This window comes from Dermacentor silvarum, chromosome 2 (assembly GCF_013339745.2).
Source record: "Dermacentor silvarum isolate Dsil-2018 chromosome 2, BIME_Dsil_1.4, whole genome shotgun sequence".
NCBI classification, from domain to species: domain Eukaryota; kingdom Metazoa; phylum Arthropoda; class Arachnida; order Ixodida; family Ixodidae; genus Dermacentor; species Dermacentor silvarum.
The window spans coordinates 153,673,828-153,694,979 of record NC_051155.1 but is presented as its reverse complement, the minus strand read 5'-3'; the positions used below and the strand labels follow the sequence as shown (position 1 = coordinate 153,694,979).

The window sequence follows — 21,152 nt, the reverse complement described above, 5'->3', positions numbered from 1 at the left end:
AAAAAATGTAGCACCTCCCAACGCGGTTTTAAGTTCTTTACAGAGCACTTAAATTTTTATTCAGGAAACCATGCTTCCAAGAATCTCTGACGATTCATTAGACAAATGACCAGAAAGGGATGCTTCGCAAGCTAATATCTCTACTTAATATCCGCACTTGTTTGTTATGCACAAGTTACAATAACCAGTCTATTCAGTACCATATAATCCTGTTTCCCAAAACGGTGTAGCCATTATGTGCAAGATGGACTGTCGTTTACTCGCTTACGAATGCCTTTTTTAGAACCACACGCACTTGATGAGTGTGTCCCAGAAGACGCAGGTTGGGTTCTCCGCCTCGTAGTGCAGCATGGGCAGAGCCAACTCGACGTGCGCGCCCAGAACCAGGCCTGGTGCCTCGCTGCCCACCCGGATGCTGATGGCCGGAGAGTTCAGCTCCTGTTTAGGATCCTCGGCGTCCACCCTGCGCGCACGTAACTACCGATGTACCAACGGTTTCGTACAGGGATCTATATCTTCACTTTAACGACAAAATAAACGAATTAATGTTGAGTAAAAACGAAGCGTTAATTGGCGCTTTCTTCTTACTCAGCACTAGCAGAAAGTTCACGTTTGTTAATCGACATTGTTGAATAAAGCCTACGGTATCTTTGCTTGCTCGGTTCATCGGGAAAGAGTTAAAGTTCACCATCGTATGCGCGCCTCGCCTTAGCAGAAGTGAGCTGCTGCAGATACGTGGACTGGCTTAGCTTCCTTTTTAGTAAGTAAATATTTAAACAATTCAAGCATACAATGATTCCAAACTTAATGGCATGGACCCAGAGATGTAACCTCGCTTCGAAATGTGAGGAGTAACGAAGCAGAGAGAGCTGCTTGAGCTTCGTTTAACGCTGTTGGAATACAAATACAGGTCACTGTATTATGACTCATATATGGAAATGTGGCCATAGGTTCATTGCGCATCCAGTGCGGTAATGATGGACAGCAGAGAGACTTGTGAATCTCTTTCATTTGTGGTATTCCATTTCATAAGTGATACCTTATAATAAAGATATTTTACTCAAAGCAAGGAAATAGCGTGAAATCTTTTCCATGAAACAATGCTTTCTTTTTTTTACTTAATTGCAAAGGACATAAGCAAAATGAGAATTTAAAGGCCTGGTTTCTTGGATGAAATTATCTCGTCAGTTCTTTAACTGGGACTCGAGCAGTTACGTGTGAGGCTTAAATGCTTGTACAAAAGTTTGATTTAAAGCAGATGCAAAATATTTTAAAATACATCAAAAATCTGTCATTTCGCTTATGTTGCGCCGTTTAATGTGTATATTATTATTGCTTCGACTATACTACATATAGCGCATGCAGCACAATGTCCCCTAGCTATTCTTCTTTTTGTCTTTTTATTTTTAATCTGGCTTTTTTTTTACTTTCCCGCCGTGCAGCCAGATTCTAATGTTTTGAGCCAGACTTTGAACCGAAATAATTTCGCACATTTGTCACATTTCTCTCTTGGGTAGCTCATGAAATTATAATCAGGTATTGCAATAGTGGCATATGGACTCCGAGTAATATATTCCGCATAAACTCATACTTTTCATCATAAGATGACATGACTTTCGCGATACTACGCATTCCTCACTATCCTGCTCTCTAAGGATACAAAGTTTCAGCCCTGATACGTGTCTCTCATAGCTGTATTACGTGATGCAGAGTGCGGCTACTTGTACCGCTTGTTTAATCATGGATTGGCTAATCTCTTGACTACTCTCCTGATCCTTGACTTTGGCCGTCTGATCGCTCCTTGTTGAAATTACGCGTCTACAGACTGAGTTTCCGGCGTGCGTAGCCTGGTTTGCTTTTAGGCCGGCGTATATCCTTTCTTCATTGAACATTTTATAACAGCTTTCCTGCTCATTGTTCTTGCCTCACATATTCAAGCACTATTGTAGTGCTGCGTAACTGACGGCCGCTTTTCGTTTAAATTTCGGCGTCACCGTAAGTACGCCCTCTTATCTTGACCTGCTCTATATCTGCAACTGCACGGCTTCAAATTTAGCGGTAGCCGTATTTATTCAGTCCAACGAGTGTTGGGCTACCGCAAAGACATAGGTCCGTGCCGACCCATTCAACAGTACCTTTGTAATCGCAAGAGTGGAAAAGAAAGACAGTGACGAATAAATATGGGTCAAAGTCGAGAACAGCGACCGGGCCTCGGAAACCTTCGTGCGGAAGTTGAAGTTGGGCCGGCCGTCACAACGAATTTAGGGCAGTTCTCGGAACCCTTCGAAACCCAAAGCCCCGCTTCGACAAGCGCACTTCTAAGACGAGTACCCACGGTGTATTTTTTTTTTTCATCTTAATGTCAACCTCGGCGCCGCCCTGCTGCCATAACGTCCCTGAGAATCTCGTATACCACGGACACCCACGCGTGCACACCCTGCGAGGCGCCAGCGGAACACACAGAGAAAGAGCTGGGCCTCCCCGCTGTTTCTGGGAAAACACAGAGCGCGCGCCCTGGTGGCCTTGCTCTCACCCGTCGTCGAGGAGGAGCTTATCGAGGCGCGGGAACTCGGTAAACACGATCACAACGTCGCCTGCCTCGTCGTCGCCGCCCCGCGAATCCTCTTCGGCCCCGCTGGAGCTGCGGGCTATACGAAGCTGCGCAGTGCTGTACGTTCGGTTGAGGTTGTTGCCAGGCGCCGGCAAAAGCATTGTCTGATTGGCAATGTGCGTCGTCGTGCTTGAAATTATGTTCATCTCTGCAATTACAAAAAAGGCAAAGAAACAATAATCAGCGATGATGATGCAAAATGTATTTTGCCAAGAACCTTGGATGGCACGAACTGAAGTACCGCGCAGTGCCTTCGACTGTATATATACATGAATAAAGTACATAGCCTGAAACCACGGGAAATTCTGGAGACAAATGGTACCTTGCTTTGCACTAGCACCCATTTGCAAGTATAACGAAGCGTCAGTGAAATCTTTCTCTTTGATCCACGCGAGTATGCAGGCAGTCCTTGCGCCTTGAAGTGACACACGATACTGCTTCTGGCGTAAAGTAAGGAACGAAGATAAGGAACGAAAAGTGCAGCACACTGCCGCAGACTCGTACACGCACCTCCTATATGCAGTGCATGAAAATCAGATGCGGAATCATTCAGTCCTCGTGACACTACAGGCAGCGTTTGGCTGTACAGCACGTGAGTTTCATGGCGACTAAAATACGTAAGTTCTCGCAGATTCTGCGCGATATTGTAACGTGCTTGCACAGCGTTAGACGTAGGCGTGCCTAATCCAAACGTGAGTGCAAGTAAAATCACGTTAACCTTCGTGCCTACGAAGGAAATTACTGCAGTCATGCATTTATGCACAAGGACCTGTGTTGCTTACCCTTTCCTCACCTTAGGTATCTTTACCACTGCTCGCGCACGCCAGATCAGCGACGTTTCATTCCGGTTTGTCTCGTTGTCGTATACACGCGGCAATGATTTCTTTTTACTTGCCTCTTGTGCACTAAACGTATAATACGACGCTCTTTCTTCTGCTTTATTTCTTTCTTCTTGTTTAATGGGTTAGTACTAGGATATATATATATATATATATATATATATATATATTAAATTATGGGGTTTTACGTGCCAAAACCACGATCTGATTATGAGGCACGCCGTAGTGGGGGACTCCGGAAATTTGGACCACCTGGCGTTCTTTAACGTGCGCAAGTTTCATCTTTTCCTCAGGGATGACAGGGATCATTGTTATGTTATTCCTTTTTATGCCCGTGATGCGCTTTTATAGCAACACGTTATCTAGCGCATCGTTAGCAAAGTAATGTGATGTGTCACTAGTTATTGGCACCAGTTAGACAGCAGTGGCAAATTAAATAATAGATATGGCAGAGCATGTTGGCCATGCCCTAAAGTGTCTGCTAACTAGACGACGTTACGCCTATAGTTACGCATAAGAGAAATGAAGCGCCTTTGAAGCGCCATAAAGGTCATTGTTTCCACGCAATAGATGCTTTCAACCCCCCCACCCCCCTTCCTTCAGAAGTGTTTACGCTCCGTAAATATCCGTTGCAAACAATTGCACTTACGGAAATTTATAAAAGCGAGGATCTTTTGTTCACTGCTGGCAGCACTCAAGATTATTCCGGCGACATCCATTATCAGCAGTAAAGTTGTGGCGCAGCTGTGGCGTGTTTGCTGCAGAAATAAAGACACAAAAGTTTAGCTAACACAAAAAGTTGTTTCCAGGCATCGCAACACATATAGTTATGCACATGCAAAGGCATCAAGAGCACATCTGTGCCTGTCACTAACTTCTTTTGTCTTCGAATGCTCAGATGTCCAATGCAGGCAGTCAACTAATGGTAATAACATACTAATGTAGCTTGCCATGAATACCCTGAGATTTACTAGGAATTTCTGCTAGCCATATTCTGGAGGTGTTCCTTTCAATAATATGCTACCTCTAATTAAAAGCAGGAAGGGCTCTGGCTAATGCTACACTGGTGCTGAAGATTGATGTATTGTAAATTCAAACTGTGGCGTGTTCTGGCCGAGGCTATACAATGAGTAACGCAGGTACAGCGCAACAATTTTTTGGAAGGAAACAAAGAGACAGGAAAGAACGCTGTTTAATGAGTTTATTGAAGAAATTGCCAGCCGCTTTTAGGCAGGAGAAGAAACCAGGCACATGCCCAACAACGTTCCGCCATCACGTGTAACAACATGTAACAACAGCTAACACGTTCCGCTAACACACCGCAAACGTACCAACACGTATGTGATTATACATAAAAACAGTGTTGACCGAAGAATCAAAACTCTCTATCAGGTAGGTGAAGTGAAGGTGTGCTAATGCATCGATCCGCGGCCTTCCTGATGAAAAAAAGGTTCTAAAATTTCCCTTTCTTTTTTTTTTTTGTTCTTGCTTTTTTCAGAAACCTTGCCTTGTGCACTAATGGCTTGCATTTGCGCTCCTTGCAATGCACAGCCATATGGCTGCCATAACCATTTCTTACGTTGCGTTTTTTTTTTTGCGTTCTTGCATTGCGTTCATCAGCGTTCTTTCCTGTCTCTTCGTTTCCTTCAAAAAAAAAAAAAAGTGTTGCACTGTACCTACGTTATTCAGTATGAACAAACTCGCCCAAATCAACCTGTTGTTGCTATACAATGAGGCTTTTAACGGCGGCGCTGTTTATGCCGAGCATATTCTGTCTGTCGTAGACGGAAAACTGGGGGCCGATCCTGGAGGTTGTGCAGAAAGGGTCCAAGCGCAATTTGCACATACCTCTGTGAACTAGCCAAGCTGAGCTTAGATAAGTCTAGCTAAGCATGCTTGGGACTCCTTAAGCTTAGTTAGTCATCGATAGCCAATCGATAGTCAATCAATCGCTATTCGATAATTGATCAATAATCAATAAATTCTAGAAAATGCTGGGCATGACTTGGCAGTGCTTAGCCTAGCCCAAATACGTGGCTAATACCTTGCGATAGCCAATGAATAGCTAATCGATAATCTATCATTAATCAAGAAATTCCGGAAAATGCTGGGCATGACTTGGTAGTGCTTAGCCTAACCCAAAAGCCAAGACTAGCTAGGTGCCCATCAGCTCCTCTGTCTCTTTAGCAATGCGCCTCCAAGACAAGCTACGCTAATGTTTTTTTTTTTTTTTTTGAAGCTGGGTTATAGTAAAAAATAAAAAATTGTGGTTGATCCCTCTTATATAGGAATCGGTATAGAACACGAAAGTGAAACGTGTCTTCACAGAAGTAGTGTAATGTTTATTGCACATTGATATATAATGTCTATTGGTGTTTTGTGGCTAAAGCGCCCTTAGGCGTTGATGCACCCACGCTGACGCCTGGTGGCACGTCTCCTCCATCACGACTACCAACGTCGATGACCATGAGCAACCGTCGTGCATATGGAAGCTGCACTACGCTGCACACGCTAGCACAACGCGAAAGACGAAGCACGTAACTGACACACTAATACAACGCGCAAGACAAAGCACGTAACTGAATCGTCACCGAGTCAAATCAGCGCGTACAGCGCGTCGTAATTGCAGCCTCCGCGATGGTGGCGTTGGTAGTGCTTCTTGATGCCAGCGTCCCTTCGAATGCTGGCATCGAGGCGTCGTAGTGCTGAGACCACCGAAGCGTTCACTGTCGGTGCGCGTTAGTGTCATAATGCAGTACTTCTCTTTTCTGCTCGTAGGCGGCGGCACCGCCCCGAGCAAGAGCGCGGGTACACGGAGGAGTGTTAGATATATAAGGCGCGTCTGTGTAGCTCTCTGCAAAAGCGTTTGTGGCGCAATGGGTTAAACGCTCGGCGATCTATCGTCGCGGACCGAGAGGTCGTGGGTTCGATTTCCAAATTTTGCATGTTTGTGGAACTTTTTCTTCTGGTTTATTTCTTTGTATTATGTTCTATGACGTATTTCCGTGACGGAAATACGTCAGTGAAGTCTTGGTGGACCCCGGCATAAAACACTTTCGTGTTAACATCTGCTCAGGTCTATCGCAACTTGAGCTCAATGAGGTGATCCGTATGACGCGTCGCAACGTATTGCAAAATAAAGCTCGCCCACTCCGTGGCACTTTCCTTGTGCTCATAAAGTTTCGAAGCTTAACTGACAAGTTAACTTTCATAACAGACTAACTTAACTATCATTGCAGTATTTTATTCTCTAGTCCACCGATCGTGCCATCGTTTACAGTTCTATAGTAAAATGTTTCTGCTACTGACTGGCTCACAAGTGTTCAAGGGTTGCTATATACTTGGCTTTCACTCTCCTATGTCATTCATCATCGCGTTTGCAACAGAGAGCGCGCAATTTGACGACAAAAGCTTGAGCGATTTAATACAATGTGCAATCAACGAAACACTCGGCACAAATAAAAGAAAATGCATCAACAAGGAACATTGTATCATTGCGGTGTATCATTGCAAACATTGCATCCGCTCTAGTGCCGTGTCCGTTTTCTCATAAATGTTGTTGTGTGACCCATTTCCGCATTTCACATGCATTATTTCTTCACCAAACCCTGCAAGCGGATCGGTGCTTGCACTTTTCAAAAGACAAAGATAACGTTCTCTACGTACCACGGGCACTTCGTTCCAGGGCTTGTCGCGGCTAAGCAGTTCATCGACCGTAGAAGCCGTGAGACCGCCAACCCGCAGTGCCTGAGCCGCGCTGGCGATGCGGCCGGGGTAGTTGTCGCCCGTGTCACTTCGCACCACGCCCATGTCTAGAAGATCGACGATGGCCACCAGGTCGCCGCCAACCTCTAGCGAGTTGTTGCTGACGAAGTCGCTCACGGTCTCGATGATGTCGGCTAAGTACTTCTGCTGGGCAGAGGCGGCACCCGTAAGACATTGCGGAGAGAATTGGTTTTCTTGCGTACGAAACCACTGAGAGCATTGAAATTTGTTTAACTGTACGCTGGCGTTGATAAAGTTTTCTTGAAGGATGTCCAAGTATTTTAATCAGGGCGTCGGCGTAAAAAAAATTATGTGCACCACAGCAGGAGGTCGTTAACAAGCTGTTCTCTGATTAATGTAAAATTCAGACACTGCGAAAGAGAGAATGAGAGGGAGAGCACTGGAGACAGGTTGAATTTATTATTATTATTATTATTATTATTATTATTATTATTATTATTATTATTATTATTATTATTATTATTATGTAAGCATATATAAATACCACAAAAAGAAAAAGATAAACGAGCTAGCAATGGTCTCTTAGACAGGACACCACTCCCACCTGCTTGAATAGTAGATAAAAAAAAAACGAAGTTGTGGACATTTTATCTAAAGTCACAATTTTACGATACGAAAAAAAAAACAGTTACTGGTAAAAACAGCTGACTCTGTAGTAATCTCCTTAAGAAACTCCGACGCGTGCTTTTGCCTCCTAATGTATGAGCCCAGAAGCCCCTGAATTTATCGCCATGTGCTTGCATGCACGGTAACGTAGATTCCGTGTTAATACCAAAGGACCTCCAGAAAATGAGCAAAAAAACTCGATCTAAAATCTTAAGAAATTGCAACACATTTTTCACTCGATGTTTACCATCGTTTCAAAATTGTTGGTAATGAACCGCAGGGAAATCCTGAACAACTTGCCTTCGAGCTTGCTGTTATCTGTAAAAAGAAACAGAAAAGAACATATTTAGCGCACTGCTACAGTTTTCAAACATGCTCTGCTGCGTGCCGCACCTGGCTCTTGAGCAACAGGACAGAAGGCTGCACGCACTGTGCCGTGTTAGGGCTCTGAGTCTTCCAGTAACCCCTGGAGTTGCAGCACCACGTCATAATGCCTGTGGAGGTAGTACGTGATGAGAAAGGCGGTGCGATCCACCAGTGTAAATGGGCGATGGACTGCACTATACTGCGTAATAGGGTAACAAGGATATGAGATCATGAACGAGAACGTGAAAGAAGAATGTCACAGGCGCAAAGAGGCTGCGTTAAGAAGGATCCCTGTTGACACCAACTGAAACTTTTCTATCGGCTCCGGATGGTCGGCCAGCCTTCGGCACGACTTGCCTTTTTGCCCTTGCCCAGCTGCTCGCGCGGACATATCACTCATCTTGTATAATTCTCCCGGACTGCGCCAATCGAGATGTTCCTACATGTGGATGGTGGGTCTACATCCAAGCCTGTACCATCTGTACCAAACCTGACTACCATCTGTGGATCTATGGTCCACAGCCTTAGATCCCTGCTGGACTTCATTAAAGAGAACAATCTATAGATATGCATATAAGATATTTGACCTGTTTTATGCCGCACAGATAAGTTACGAATAAAACATTTTAACAGCCGAGCTGTTTAAGCCGACCGTCAGTCCGTGGAGCATGTACAAAAAACCTCGCTGAACGATGATGTCCCCGCGCGTTGCGTAGCAACCACCTGATAAGTGGTTCTTGAGGGAAAGGGAAAGGTTGACGCTATCTTCTGCAGCCCTTGAGGGAGCACGGCTCAGCGCCAAAAGCAACCACCTCGTGTGTGTAAGTGGTTCTTGAGGGAAAGGGAAAGGTTGGCGCTATCTTCTGCAGCCCTTGAGGGAGCACGGCTCAGCGCCAAGCAACCACCTCGCGGAGCGGCGTGTGCTTCGCCTCCTCTCCGTGCCGTGCACATGCTGCCTTGACATGGGACGTTAAGGAGAGGGATGGAAAGCATGCGCGTGGTGCGCACTATGCTCGGGAGAGAGAAAGAGAAAATGAGAGCGAGAGAGAGAAATAAATTGTACCAGCACCAACGAGGCAACGCGCAGAGCTGCTGCCGACGCCGCCTGCGTTTCTGCGTTTCCCCGCGTTCGCGCCGAACGCGCGCGGTGTCCGTGACTGCAGCAGGTGCCTCTGGGGGCGGCTCGGCAGGTTTCGACTAGCCACTTCCTGGCAAGTGTGGAGGCGCAGCTTGGCCGTGATGTCACCGGGGAGATAAAGCTCGGAGGCGCCGCGACGGCGGCAGAACTCTCATTGACTCTGTGGCGAGTACATGTAGCCTTGACATGGGACGACCAAAAAAGATCCGGACACCCGAAGAAGAAGCTGGTCAACTTCAAGCTCGCCACGCGGTCACGCGAGAATGTGCGCGTCGGCGGCGAGCCGATTCGGAATACCGGGCCTAGAAGCAGTTAGCATTTCCTAGCAAAACTTAGCCAAGCCTAGTAAAACCTGGAAGAAGCTAGGTCGATCACCAGCTCCGTTGTTTACCCCAGCCTTGCACCACTAGGGCAAGTTGCCCGCAATTTTTTTAGATCTTTTTTTTTTTTGAACCAATGTAGATTCCCACTCAAGCTGCAGCCATTGAGTGCCAGAGAAACAGTAAATGTAGTCACAAACAGGTTTGCAAGCATAGACACTGACTTTTGATTTGGCGTATTCGCCGATCATTTATTTTGAGCCACTAGCCTGGTCCCAGCCTTCCTTGCTCGTTTGGAAGGTGCTACTGGATTGTCAGTCATACGCATTCTCTGGCGGTGCAACCTACAGCTCTCTGTTGAATTCTTTGCCGTCAAAGCAGCCATCGCTCCTGACGGAGACATGTAGGCTCATCGCACACGTCACTGAAGCAGAATGTAAAGGTTCGCAATGAAATCACTAAACACTACTACCTACAACGTAGAGAGTTTAGCACGCCACACCGCACGCTCACTCGAGCTCAAGCGGTTACTCTCAGAATGCTACAAACAGACACATACCCCACGCAAAACAGACTACACCACTACATGCCTGAGCTCTACGACAAGTCTTATTGCACCAATTGTAATACATCCCTTAACGTCTATCATTTACTCTGGCCGTGCTTGCAAGCTCACATAAACTCCGAACCGGACAAGCGCAAGTTTGAAGAAGCAATTCGGAGCGAAGAACTCGCTCCCCAACTCTGGGCCGTCCAGCAGGTCCACGACGCCGCCAGGAAGCTCAACCTCCCGGTTCCGTCGTGGGAGACGCCCGCTCCATGAGAGCCCCAAAGCTCTCGTGGCCTGCAGGACCTTTAATAAAGTTGATTTCCTTCCTTCCTAAAGGTTCGTCATGATAAGTTCAAGCTTGTAGGATGCGTTAACCAGTCGCGAAATACGTATAAAACTAGTTTCCCGCGTCAGAGCGTCGATGCATGTGGTAGGAGGACGGTATTTTAATGTTTGTGCTCGGTGTGCGGGGCCGAGAACTGAAATGCGTGGGCTTTTCAGTGCTTGTGTTCGGCGTGCGGGGCCGAAAAGCGCGGAAGAGCGCGTGGCTGGTGCGCGTGTCGCGAGAGACCATCTGGAACGACGGGGCAGCCAGGCTATGGTGGCTAGAAGCTAGCCACCATAGCCAGGCGGACAGAACGGGCAGTGCAGCCAGATGGAGCGGACCGAACGCCGGCCCACGTCCCGGCATCCCGGTCCTGTGCTGCAAACCGGGCGCCGCCCCGGCTTCTACCATCGTCGTGGGTCCTGCTGAGCTGAGCCACGTCTCGGCTCGCACGACCGCTGCCGTGCTGCCGGGCTCGGGCTACGTCCCAGAGCCGTGGTCCTGTTCTGCAAATCGGGCGCCGCCCCGGCTTCTACCATCGTCACGGGTCCTGCTGAGCTGAGCCACGTCTCGGCTCGCACGACCGCTGCCGTGCTGCCGGGCTCGGGCTACGTCCCAGGGCCCTGGTCCTGTTCTGCAAACCGGTCGCCGCCCCGGCTTCTACCATCGTCGCGGGTCCGGCTGAGCTGGGCGTCGTCCCCACTCACACGACCGCTGCCGTGCTGCCAGGCTCGGGCTACGTCCCAGAGCCCTGGTCTTGTTCTACAAACCGGGCGTCGACCCGACTTTCACCCCACTGCTGTGCTGGGCTTCGTCCTGGCTCTCAACCCAGCGCTGTGTTGCCGAGCTAGGGCTAAATTCCAGAGCTAACGCTCCGGAACCGGGCTACGTCCTAGTGCCACCCTGAACTTCAACCGCCGCCCGTACTCACCGCCGTCGAGCCAAGTCCGCCGAGCCATCGCCACGAAGCCGGAACTCCTAATTGGCGTTGTGAGTGCTCGAGTGGGACAGTTACCCAAGTTTATCTGTATAGTTTATGTGTTCCCGTATTCGTCCCATGCGTCGTTTCGTGTCATAAAGACGTCTATTTGTGTCTCTGGGTGCCTTCTTGTGCGTCTGGCTGACCTGCGCCCACACGGTTCCCCACAATGCACGAGCAAGGGGAGCATATATGCTGTCATATACTGTCGGAAGTAATGTCAATGCAACGCAATGGCAAGTGCGTGTCGCCTGCACAGATATGGCTTTAAAGGTAACGATGTCTTTGCAAAGCAATGTTTGCGCTATCTGTCACGACAAGGCGGGTTTAGCCGTGTTTTGTCGTAGCGGTGACAGATGGCGCCACCATTCCATTGCAGTGACATTGCGTGCTGCCCATGTCCCTTCATCCCTCAATATCGCAAACCAATCTAAAGAAGACCACCCAGATAACGGCCGAACTTTGCTGCCGAGATGAAATAAAGTGTAGCAGAAGTCTGCAACACTAGTCACTTCCTGTGACGGGGCTATCAGCTACCTGTTCGGCCTGAAGTGGGAAGGCCTAGACAGGCCAGATGCCGCCATGTCAAGCGATTATATCATTTCTGTTGCATCGAGAAGTGTCCGGGATACCTTGAAAACTTCTTCGATGGTAAAAATGAACGGTGATTCATCTACCAATGTTTACAACTTGTTGTGTAGTACGTCCCAACTTTTCAATTGTGCACCATACAGCCTGCAAGCACATTTCAGGCACCTCGCGTCGACAACTGTCGTAACAAAGCTCATAGAATTTTACCTTTCAAGAGAGGACCGATTTGGAGGTTCTTTGCGCCGGTGGGAGAGCCAATTTCTTCGCGCACTGTCAGACACAATAGTTGAGTTCTATGCAACTTTTTTCAAAGAAAGCATTAGAAAAAAAAAGGCATCACTGCTTGTTACTATTAAGAGGCGAATCGTCGGTGTGGTAATCGTAAACAAATGTAATGATGACGACGAGGTGATGGTTTCTTTCGACCTGGTGTCGCTGTTTACCTCAATTCCGACTGACATGGCTGTAGAAGCATGCACTTCTACTCTAGAATCCGACAGGATTTTGCCAGACAGGTCGCCCGTTGACATTCCTGACCTCAAGAGACTCCTCTGCTTTTGCGTTAGAAACACGTTCTTCTGCTTCGACGAGGGCTTCTGCAGGCAAATCTACGGTACGGCAATGGGTGCCTCCGTCTACTGACAGTTACTGCTGCCAATCTGACAATGGAATGGCTGGAAAATCGCGCACTTGTTTCCTTCAGTCCCATGCCAAGAGTTTTTTTGCGCTATGTGGACGACTGTTTTTGCGTGATTCGGCGCAGCGCTTTGACTTCGTTCACTGCGCACCTCAACAGTAAGGAAAAGGCCAATTCACAGTAGAAACGGAGGTCGACAATAGACTCTCGTTTTTGGATGTGCTTGTCAACAGATGCGATGGAACGCTTTCGTTTAGCGTATACCGAAAGGACACTGGCCGCTACCTAAACTTTTATTCCTTTCATCCTGACGCTCACAAAAGGTCGGTTGTTGCCTCCCTGTTCAACCGTGCGAACCGCATTTGCACCAAAACAGAAGGTCGTTTCACCGACTTGGACCGCGTGTGTGGCGATCTCTCGGCAAGCGGCTATCCCACGTCGTTTTTGAATGCTGTGGAACGCCGCCTGTCCAATTCCATCTGACCCGCTTATCCCCGACCAAGAAAAAGTGCTGCCATACCCTACGTTCCTGGGATAAGCGAAACCTTGTCTCGTGTTCTGCGCAGTTATGACGTTGAGGTGGCACACGTGCCTGTGTGTAAACTGAGGCACGCACTATTGGGCTGTAAAGACAAGCTTCCGAGACAATCGTTTTCTGGCGTGGCCTACAAGATACCCTGCGCAGATTGCGACTATGCATACATCGGTGAATCGGGCAACCTTATACAGAGACTGAGGCAACATCAGAACGATGTCGAAAAAAAATGAACAGTTTCGAATGCCCTTGCCGAGCCTACGGATGCAACGGGCTGCAAGATTCGCTGGGAAAAGTCAAGAATTATCGGCCATGAAAGAAACTTGAAGTCACGGCTCTATCTGGAGTCATTGGAAATACAAAAAAAAAAAACACGTCACACGCTCAATCGAAGTGAGGAAACCCTCCCCCCATCATACACGCGCTGTTTGCGTCACGTGCTGAAGAATACATAAGCTTTCGCGAATTTTCCTTCACCCCATTGTGAACAAGGCTTCCGTAGCGAAGCCGAAACGTCTTTTATGCAATTTTTAATTTTTTAGCTTTTCTTTTGGTTGGTGTCTGTCGTTTTATGGCTTCAAATGTAACATTACATTAAAACAAAAAAATGCGAGACAGGCAGAAAGAGAAAAGGAGAGGAAATGCTGCAAGGTTGTATCGAGCAATGCTTGTAAGCCATGAGTCCTTGATCCGAGACCAGATTGTCTTCGGCACAAACAACACCAAGCTGCGGGAGAAAATGCTCAAGGAAAAGGACCTAACGCTCCTCAAGGCAGGGCACATATGCCCAGCCGCGGAAGTATCCGACCAGCAGAATAAGCCGTGGTCCCATGCAGACAACCAGATAGCTGTGGTCAAAAAATCGCAACAGCACGTTTGTGCCAAATTCAATCGTTCCCACACGCGTGCTAGGTGTCCAGCCTTCGGAAAGACTTGCTTCGTGTGTAAAGGAAAAAATCACTTCGCTATGTGTTGCACGAAACAAGTAGACGATGTGCACGAAGACAGCGATGACGTTAGTGTTTTGGATGTGAAAATTTGCAATGTCAACCGCAAGGAAGATTGGACAGTTAAAGCACAGGTTGCGGGTCAAATGGTGGTGCTTAAGGTTGACACAGATTCCCAGGCCAATCTGCTGCCTTACTCCGTCTACCGAAGGTGCAAGGGGGACCGGAAGCTTGACCCAAGTTGTGCTGTCCTGCGGTCATATAGCGGAGGTGTTATCAAGCTCGTCGGCGTGGCAACGCTGCAAGTTGAGATGAATCAGCGGTCCTGTAGCATCTCCTTTTTCGTGGTGAAAAAGAGCAGCCCCGCTATTTTGGGATTAGCCGCAAGTGAAACTCTGGGTTTGGTGTCGCGCAACGTAGACACGGTCAGCAAAGAGGGCACCTCTGACATTATGAAGGAATTCCCAGATTTATTTCAGGGAGCTGGCTGCTTGCATCGACAGTACCACATGGTTTTGCGCAAGGATTCCGCACCAGTAGTAATGCCAGCGCGGCGAGTACCACTGGCACTACGAGGACCACTACGAGATGAGCTCGACCGGATGGAAAGAGGCGGCATCATACAGAAGGTCAGCGCGCCAACGGACTGGGTGAGCCCTATAGTCATCGTAAGAAAGAAAAACGGAAAGCTGCGTTTGTGCATGGATCCTCGGAATATCAATAATTGTCTAAAGCGGGAACATTATCAAATGCCAAGGAGGGAAGATATTGAAGCTGAGTTAGCAGAGGCCCAATATTTCTCTCGCCTTGATGCAAACTCCGGTTTTCACCAAATCCCTTTAGACAATGCAATGTCATATATCTGCACATTCAGCACACCGTTCGGGCGATACCGTTTTTTAAGGCTTCCGTTCGGTATAGCGGCCGCGCCAGAAGTTTTCCAGAAGGCGATAAGCGAAATCTTCGACCGAGCTGCGGGAGTGCACGTGTATGTTGACGACGTCTTAATCTATGGAGCTACAAAAGATGAGCACGATGCGCGCCTCCGGCATGCTTTGCAGTTGTCCAGACAGGCAGGTTTAACGTTTAATGCTGATAAATGCAAGATCGGGCTCACTGAAATTGATTTCTTAGGTGACGTCATATCCAAAGAGGGCATAAAACCAAACCCTTTGTTGAGCACATCTCTGGGCGAATTACCTCACCCGGTAGACAAGGCGGCCGTACACCGGATGCTAGGCGTGGCGAATTACTTTGGCAAATTCATACCCAACCTGGCCGATAAGACGAACCTGCTGCGCAGCCTTTTAAAGAAACACACCATTTTTGAATGGACAGAGAACCATGCGCGCGAGTGGGCAGTTATTTGTGAGCATCTAAGCAAACCACCACTGCTCGCCATCTTTGACGCGTCCAGAGAAACAAAAATCTCTGCAGATGCTTCAAAATGCGGGCTAGGAGCAGCTCTTCTGCAACGTGATGGTGACGCTTGGCGGCCAGTTGCCTATGCATCCCGCGCTATGAGCGCTGCAGAACAAAGATACTCTCAGATCGAGAAAGAAGCGATGGGAATTACCTACGGCTGCGAAAAGTTTCACCAGTTTATATATGGACGCAAGATTGTTATTGAAACTGATCATCGTCCGTTAATTGCCATAGCTACAAAACCTATTGGTAATATGCCTCCGCGACTTCAGCGTTTCTTTCTGCGTTTGTTCACCTATGACTTTGATCTTCACTTCGTGCCAGGCAAACAGCTGCTCCTGGCGGACATGCTGTCAAGGGCGTCACCAACTGCCACAGGGGATACCGATGGATTCAACGAGGAGGTGGAAGTCCACGCAACAAGAATTGTGTCCGAGTTGGTAAGCAAAAAGACCATGGATCGCCTGAAAAAGGAAACGGCAGCCGATACCGAGTTGCAAGCTGTTATCAACCACTTAGGCGGCAAGGGAAAGCTTGAAGGCACATTGAAACCATTCGCATCAGAGTTGTCACTCGTGGAGGGCATTTTATTTAAGGGATGCAAAGTGGTTATCCCTAAGTCGTTGAGGCCAGAAATACTCGATCGCATTCATGAAGGGCACTTGGGTATGAATAAGTCCAAAGCAAAAGCTCGACGTTTGGTTTTCTGGCCAGGGCTTAACGTGGACATCGAAAAGATGCTACAGCGCTGTGCAGCCTGCCGCAAGTACGCTTACGCGCAGCAAAGTGAGCCTCTAGTTTTAAGGCCCGCACCGCAATACGCGTGGTACAGAGTCGGAGTCGACATCTTCCAGCAAGGTGGAAGTTCATACTTTTTGTCTTCGATGCTTTGTCCAATTTCCCAGAAGTCGAAAGACTAACTGACTTGACCACCATATCTGTAATCGAAAAGCTGAGTGCCATTTTTGCTAGATATGGCATCCCAGTAGAAGTTTGCAGCGATAATGGACCTCAGTTTTCATCCTATGAATTTGCACATTTTGCCTCCAGGTACGACTTCCAGCATGTGACGTCTAGCCCCAGATTTCCTCAGTCCAACGGTCTCGCTGAGAAAGGCGTTCAAATTGTAAAACGAATCATGAAGAAGACGGCGGAAACAAAACAGGACTTCTGGCTTGGGCTACTCAGCTACCGTTCGTCACCCCTCGAAGATGGTCGTTCACCGGGTGAGCTCCTCCAAGGCAGACGCCTGCGCACGAGACTTCCAGACTCCAGCCACCACTCAAGCGTTTCCGTGACTAAACACAAACAGCCCGAAGCTTGTGGCAGATGCTTACCAGCACTCAAGAAAGGCGAAGTCGTACGGGTCCAAGACAAGGCATGGACCAGGAAGGCGCAAGTGCTAGGACGAGTCGCACCAAGATCTTACGAGGTAGCCACGGAGGACGGCAGACGGTTACGACGTAACCGGCGTCACCTACTGAGGACACGTGAGCAGTATCGTGAACAAGTCGAAAGTGAGTCTTCATCGAGCGATGAAAGTGATGGTCCCACCGAGCCAGAACGGCCTCAGCGTGAGCACAGCGAGGAACGTCAAAGCCCCAGTAACAGATCGCCCATGGAACAGCCGCCGGTTTCGGTTCCTCAGCAAGACGTACTTCCTCAGCTACGCAGACCTGGGCGGCAGACACGACCACCGGATCGACTACGCTACGATAATAACTTTAATCAAATAACTTAAGTTGTTTTCTTTACCCGCGGGAAGATGTATCGAGCAATGCTTGTAAGCCATGCGTGCGCATGCGCCACTGCCAGTGAAACTAACCATAGATAAAAACCACAGGTTGTTATCATACAGCTTGCTAAATATATGTACATTCGTCGTCTGAATAAACGCTCTTCTTGTTACTGGCTTCCACTCGTCACACTCGTCACTGATACAACACTACTTAAATAAAAGTAGCATACTCTTGTAAGAGATTTGTTTGCAAACCATCTAACTGCTAATGACCTACTGCAAGTAGTGTGTGATCAAACCATTTGCCAGTTTAATTTCACTCTACAGTAGCTTTTCATATCATATCTGCAACATAATTCTGAACGTCATCGTACAGCATAAGATTTTGAAAGTATTGCTTAAATTTATAAAGTAAATGTGACCGAGGTAAAACAACGGCACATATGCTGCTATTTGAAATACTGAATCGCACATCTTTATTGTAAATCAAGTGTGGCTTACTCACTTTTTTTTCACTGTTGTATTACAGAACGAACTTCCGTGGGCAGCCAGCGGTATCCAAGAGGGAAAGGACCTGGATTGCTGTGGTTACTGCAGCTACGTCTTATTTTCTGTGGTCACTTTTTCCAAAGTCATTAGTGTTTCCAAAGTCATTATTACAGAATTCTGGGAACGCATACAATTCTTGAAGTTGTTCTTGTCGAGATGTTTATTAGCCAAATTTTAGCGTAACGTTAGGGCTACTGAAGTACCTGTAGACATCCACGACTAGAAAATTTCTTGACCAGGACAGCTATTAGACTTTTGAATTATCCGTTCAAGACATCTTTTAGACATCAAATAGCTGCTTGTGTGTTTCGTGGGTATGAGCACGTCCACAGACAGACTTCTCTGTATGGGTCTCCATAACACAGTTGAACTAATAGAGAACCTCTCCAGTCAGAAAATGTGCCTGCCTATGAACCAAACAGGACACAAAGTTCTTAAGCAAATCAAGTGGGATTCCCCTACAGATGCTAAACCACCCAGACGACTTCAAGAGATTGGCAACGTCACATCATGATCCATTCCTTATCGAAAATATGCACCCTGCCCACCGTCAAGGGCCGCACGAAGCAAGAACCAAGGCCTCGGCAGGACTTACGGGCCCTCCAGGAGGTGGTCTTAACAGATGCAACCGCATACATGTGGCAGAAGAGCCAAAGCCGACGTGGTGACCACAAAGATGTGTCTCCTCGTCAACGCCACCATGCCAGATGCAACAACACAGGAAGCAGAGGAACTAGCCGTGGCATTAGCCCTCACACAAATTACGGTAACAGCTGTTATAACTGATTCTCAAGAAGTGTGCAGGAGCTTTATGTCGGACTGGGTGGCACGAACGACTCAATGCATACTAACGGGAAATTGCAAGCAGCCAGAACAAATGTTGAAATAGTGTGGACACCCGCTCATGCCTTCCTGGAGGGCAATGAACTCGCCCACTCCAAGGCCGAGAACTTATTGAGCAGGGCCCGCAGGACACAGCTAGTAATGCTCACTAGACTGACAACATACCTAGAAATCACTCAACACTACAGACTCAATCGCAGAAACACCCACCACCGCATCCACAGCTCGCGAAGACGCAAGAGACAACACTCAGATTGTTGCAAACCAACACGTTCCCACACCCAAAGAGGCTTCTCATATTGACTACTCCATATGACAAACAATGTAGGTACTGCAAACAGCTAGGAACACTCCGGCACATTGTCATAGATTGCAAGCAAAATCCAGACTTGCCTCCTCTACCACCTAACCCCCCCCCCCCAGGAGCAGTAGGAGACGCTGCTGTCCAGCTCCCGCCTCTCGGACCAGATCATGTTGGTGGAGAGGACGGTCACAGCCAAGATGGCACATGGGTTCCCATGAAGAGGGAACCACTCCAGCAAATCAAGCCAACCTTATTCTCATTAAAAATGTTTTTTTTTCTCTCTCCTCTGTTGTTTTGAAGTGCGCTGCCATATTCCATCATGACCATAAACCCCACGCGCCTAGATGATGCTGCTGCTGCTTCCGCTCCTGCGCCTGCGACCTTTTCCCTTCTCTTTCAGTCCCCATCCCCCTGTGCAGCGCGGTTGAGGGTTCTCTATTGAGACAGTTATCGCCCTTCACTTTAACCCAATCTTTCACCCTTTCCAACTATCATCTTTCTCTCTCTCCATGACTAACCGACTACCCCACCAGTACGTCTTAAGCAATTGATCACAATGATTATGACAGACATAAAAGTGATATGTACGCAGGATAGTTACCTTATGCAGAGATAATTTTCAGATATGTTTCAAGAGAATCAATGTATACAACAAATATTCATTCAGATTGCTGAAAAGACATCCATTAGGTGTGAAACACATGTGTACAATTCTTGTTGGTGCTAAAAAATGTCCCCATATAGAAGTAGTGTTATCTCATTCATGCCTTAAGAGATGACACAGGTTTACGGGGGCACACAAGGCAGCAATGCCCAGCAAGAAGACCTGTGGGGCAATCTGCTGCCCCTTCACTACTTAGTCATACCTCATTCGATTTAAACAATGTACAGCCTGTTGTCAAAGTGCATACAGGCATGCTTCCTCTGAGCAATGGTGACAATCAAAGATGATCGCTTGAGACTGTTTGCTGCTGCTGTCAACCTCATCCATGCACGCGTTCTTTTTCATTCTTTTGCCTACATTAAAAATAATCTTGCACAGGGTGCTGAAGTCAGTGAGCTACAGCAAACTACTCAAGTTGTTTGTTGGGCATGGGGCTAAACGTCATTCATGTAGTGACAACCTAGCTAGCTAATCCACAGCACATTTAAAAAAAAGCGATACTGCATAGACTAGCATGAAACGGTGCACAGTATGAGTATTTCATCTCAAAGTAAACGAAGATTATCAAGTGACTAAGCTTTGCAATGAGTGCATTGGTCTCGCATGTGAATGGTGGACGAGTGTGGTTTTATATTTGCCTTTCGTAATCAGTAACTGCTTAAACAGGTACATGACAATGAAAGCACTGCTGGCTCATATGGTGTGCAAGACACAAGTAGGCGAATATTTGCCATGCCTGCTGTCACACCAATTCCAACATGCTACAGCTTGTAGGCAATGAATGCATGTTCATTCTGTCAGTGCAACTTGCGCCAACCTCTAATGAAAGAACAGATTGTCACATTATAGACAATAGTTCATTAGCACACATGTGCAGGGCAGCACAAAAAAGTAAGAAAATGTTTGTTCCCATTTTTTATTTTCATAACCAACAGATAGGTGGTGGAGCTTTGTTATGAATGCACAGTATGTTCCGTGTAAATCTGCAATGTGGACGGTTTATCATCATCCGGTCACTCCATAAGTAGTCAAACAAATGCAGATAGCCCCATGAGCACTGTGAAACAGAACACAGAAATTTGTAGTTAAGAAGCCACTGTGACTCAGCCTCTGTACTCAACATAAATTTTTCCATGAGAAAAAAAATGCCAAGTGGCAAATTGGGTACGTATTCCATGTACCGTACAAATCCATATACTATCACAAGTAATCTTTCACTCGTCCTCGTTTTGCTTGCAGTTGCACAAATCTTATTGCGATTCTCTGTGAAGCAAATTAACCTTACAAAGCTCAGCTACTTGTTGACTCTATTAACATGTATAGCCCCAGCCCCTCTGTATTCCTGCACGCATGGTATAATAGCATGGCTATGCACAATCAACTCGTCCCATTCCTCGAA

The 21,152-nt window shown here is 47.3% G+C and overlaps 1 protein-coding gene across 1 annotated transcript in view; it reads right to left on the bottom strand.

The window, feature by feature from the left end:
* LOC119441926 (adhesion G protein-coupled receptor L3-like) overlaps positions 1-21,152 on the bottom strand; it is a 125,324-nt gene that overhangs the window by 10,203 nt on the left and 93,969 nt on the right. Inside the window, exons 4-9 of the mRNA XM_037706591.2 lie at positions 8,236-8,336; positions 8,143-8,160; positions 7,117-7,359; positions 4,100-4,208; positions 2,534-2,759; positions 296-463 (exon numbers count right to left, since the gene is read on the bottom strand). Of these exons, the coding sequence (XP_037562519.2) occupies positions 296-463; positions 2,534-2,759; positions 4,100-4,208; positions 7,117-7,359; positions 8,143-8,160; positions 8,236-8,336 (865 nt within the window). The remainder of the gene's footprint in view (positions 1-295; positions 464-2,533; positions 2,760-4,099; positions 4,209-7,116; positions 7,360-8,142; positions 8,161-8,235; positions 8,337-21,152) is intronic.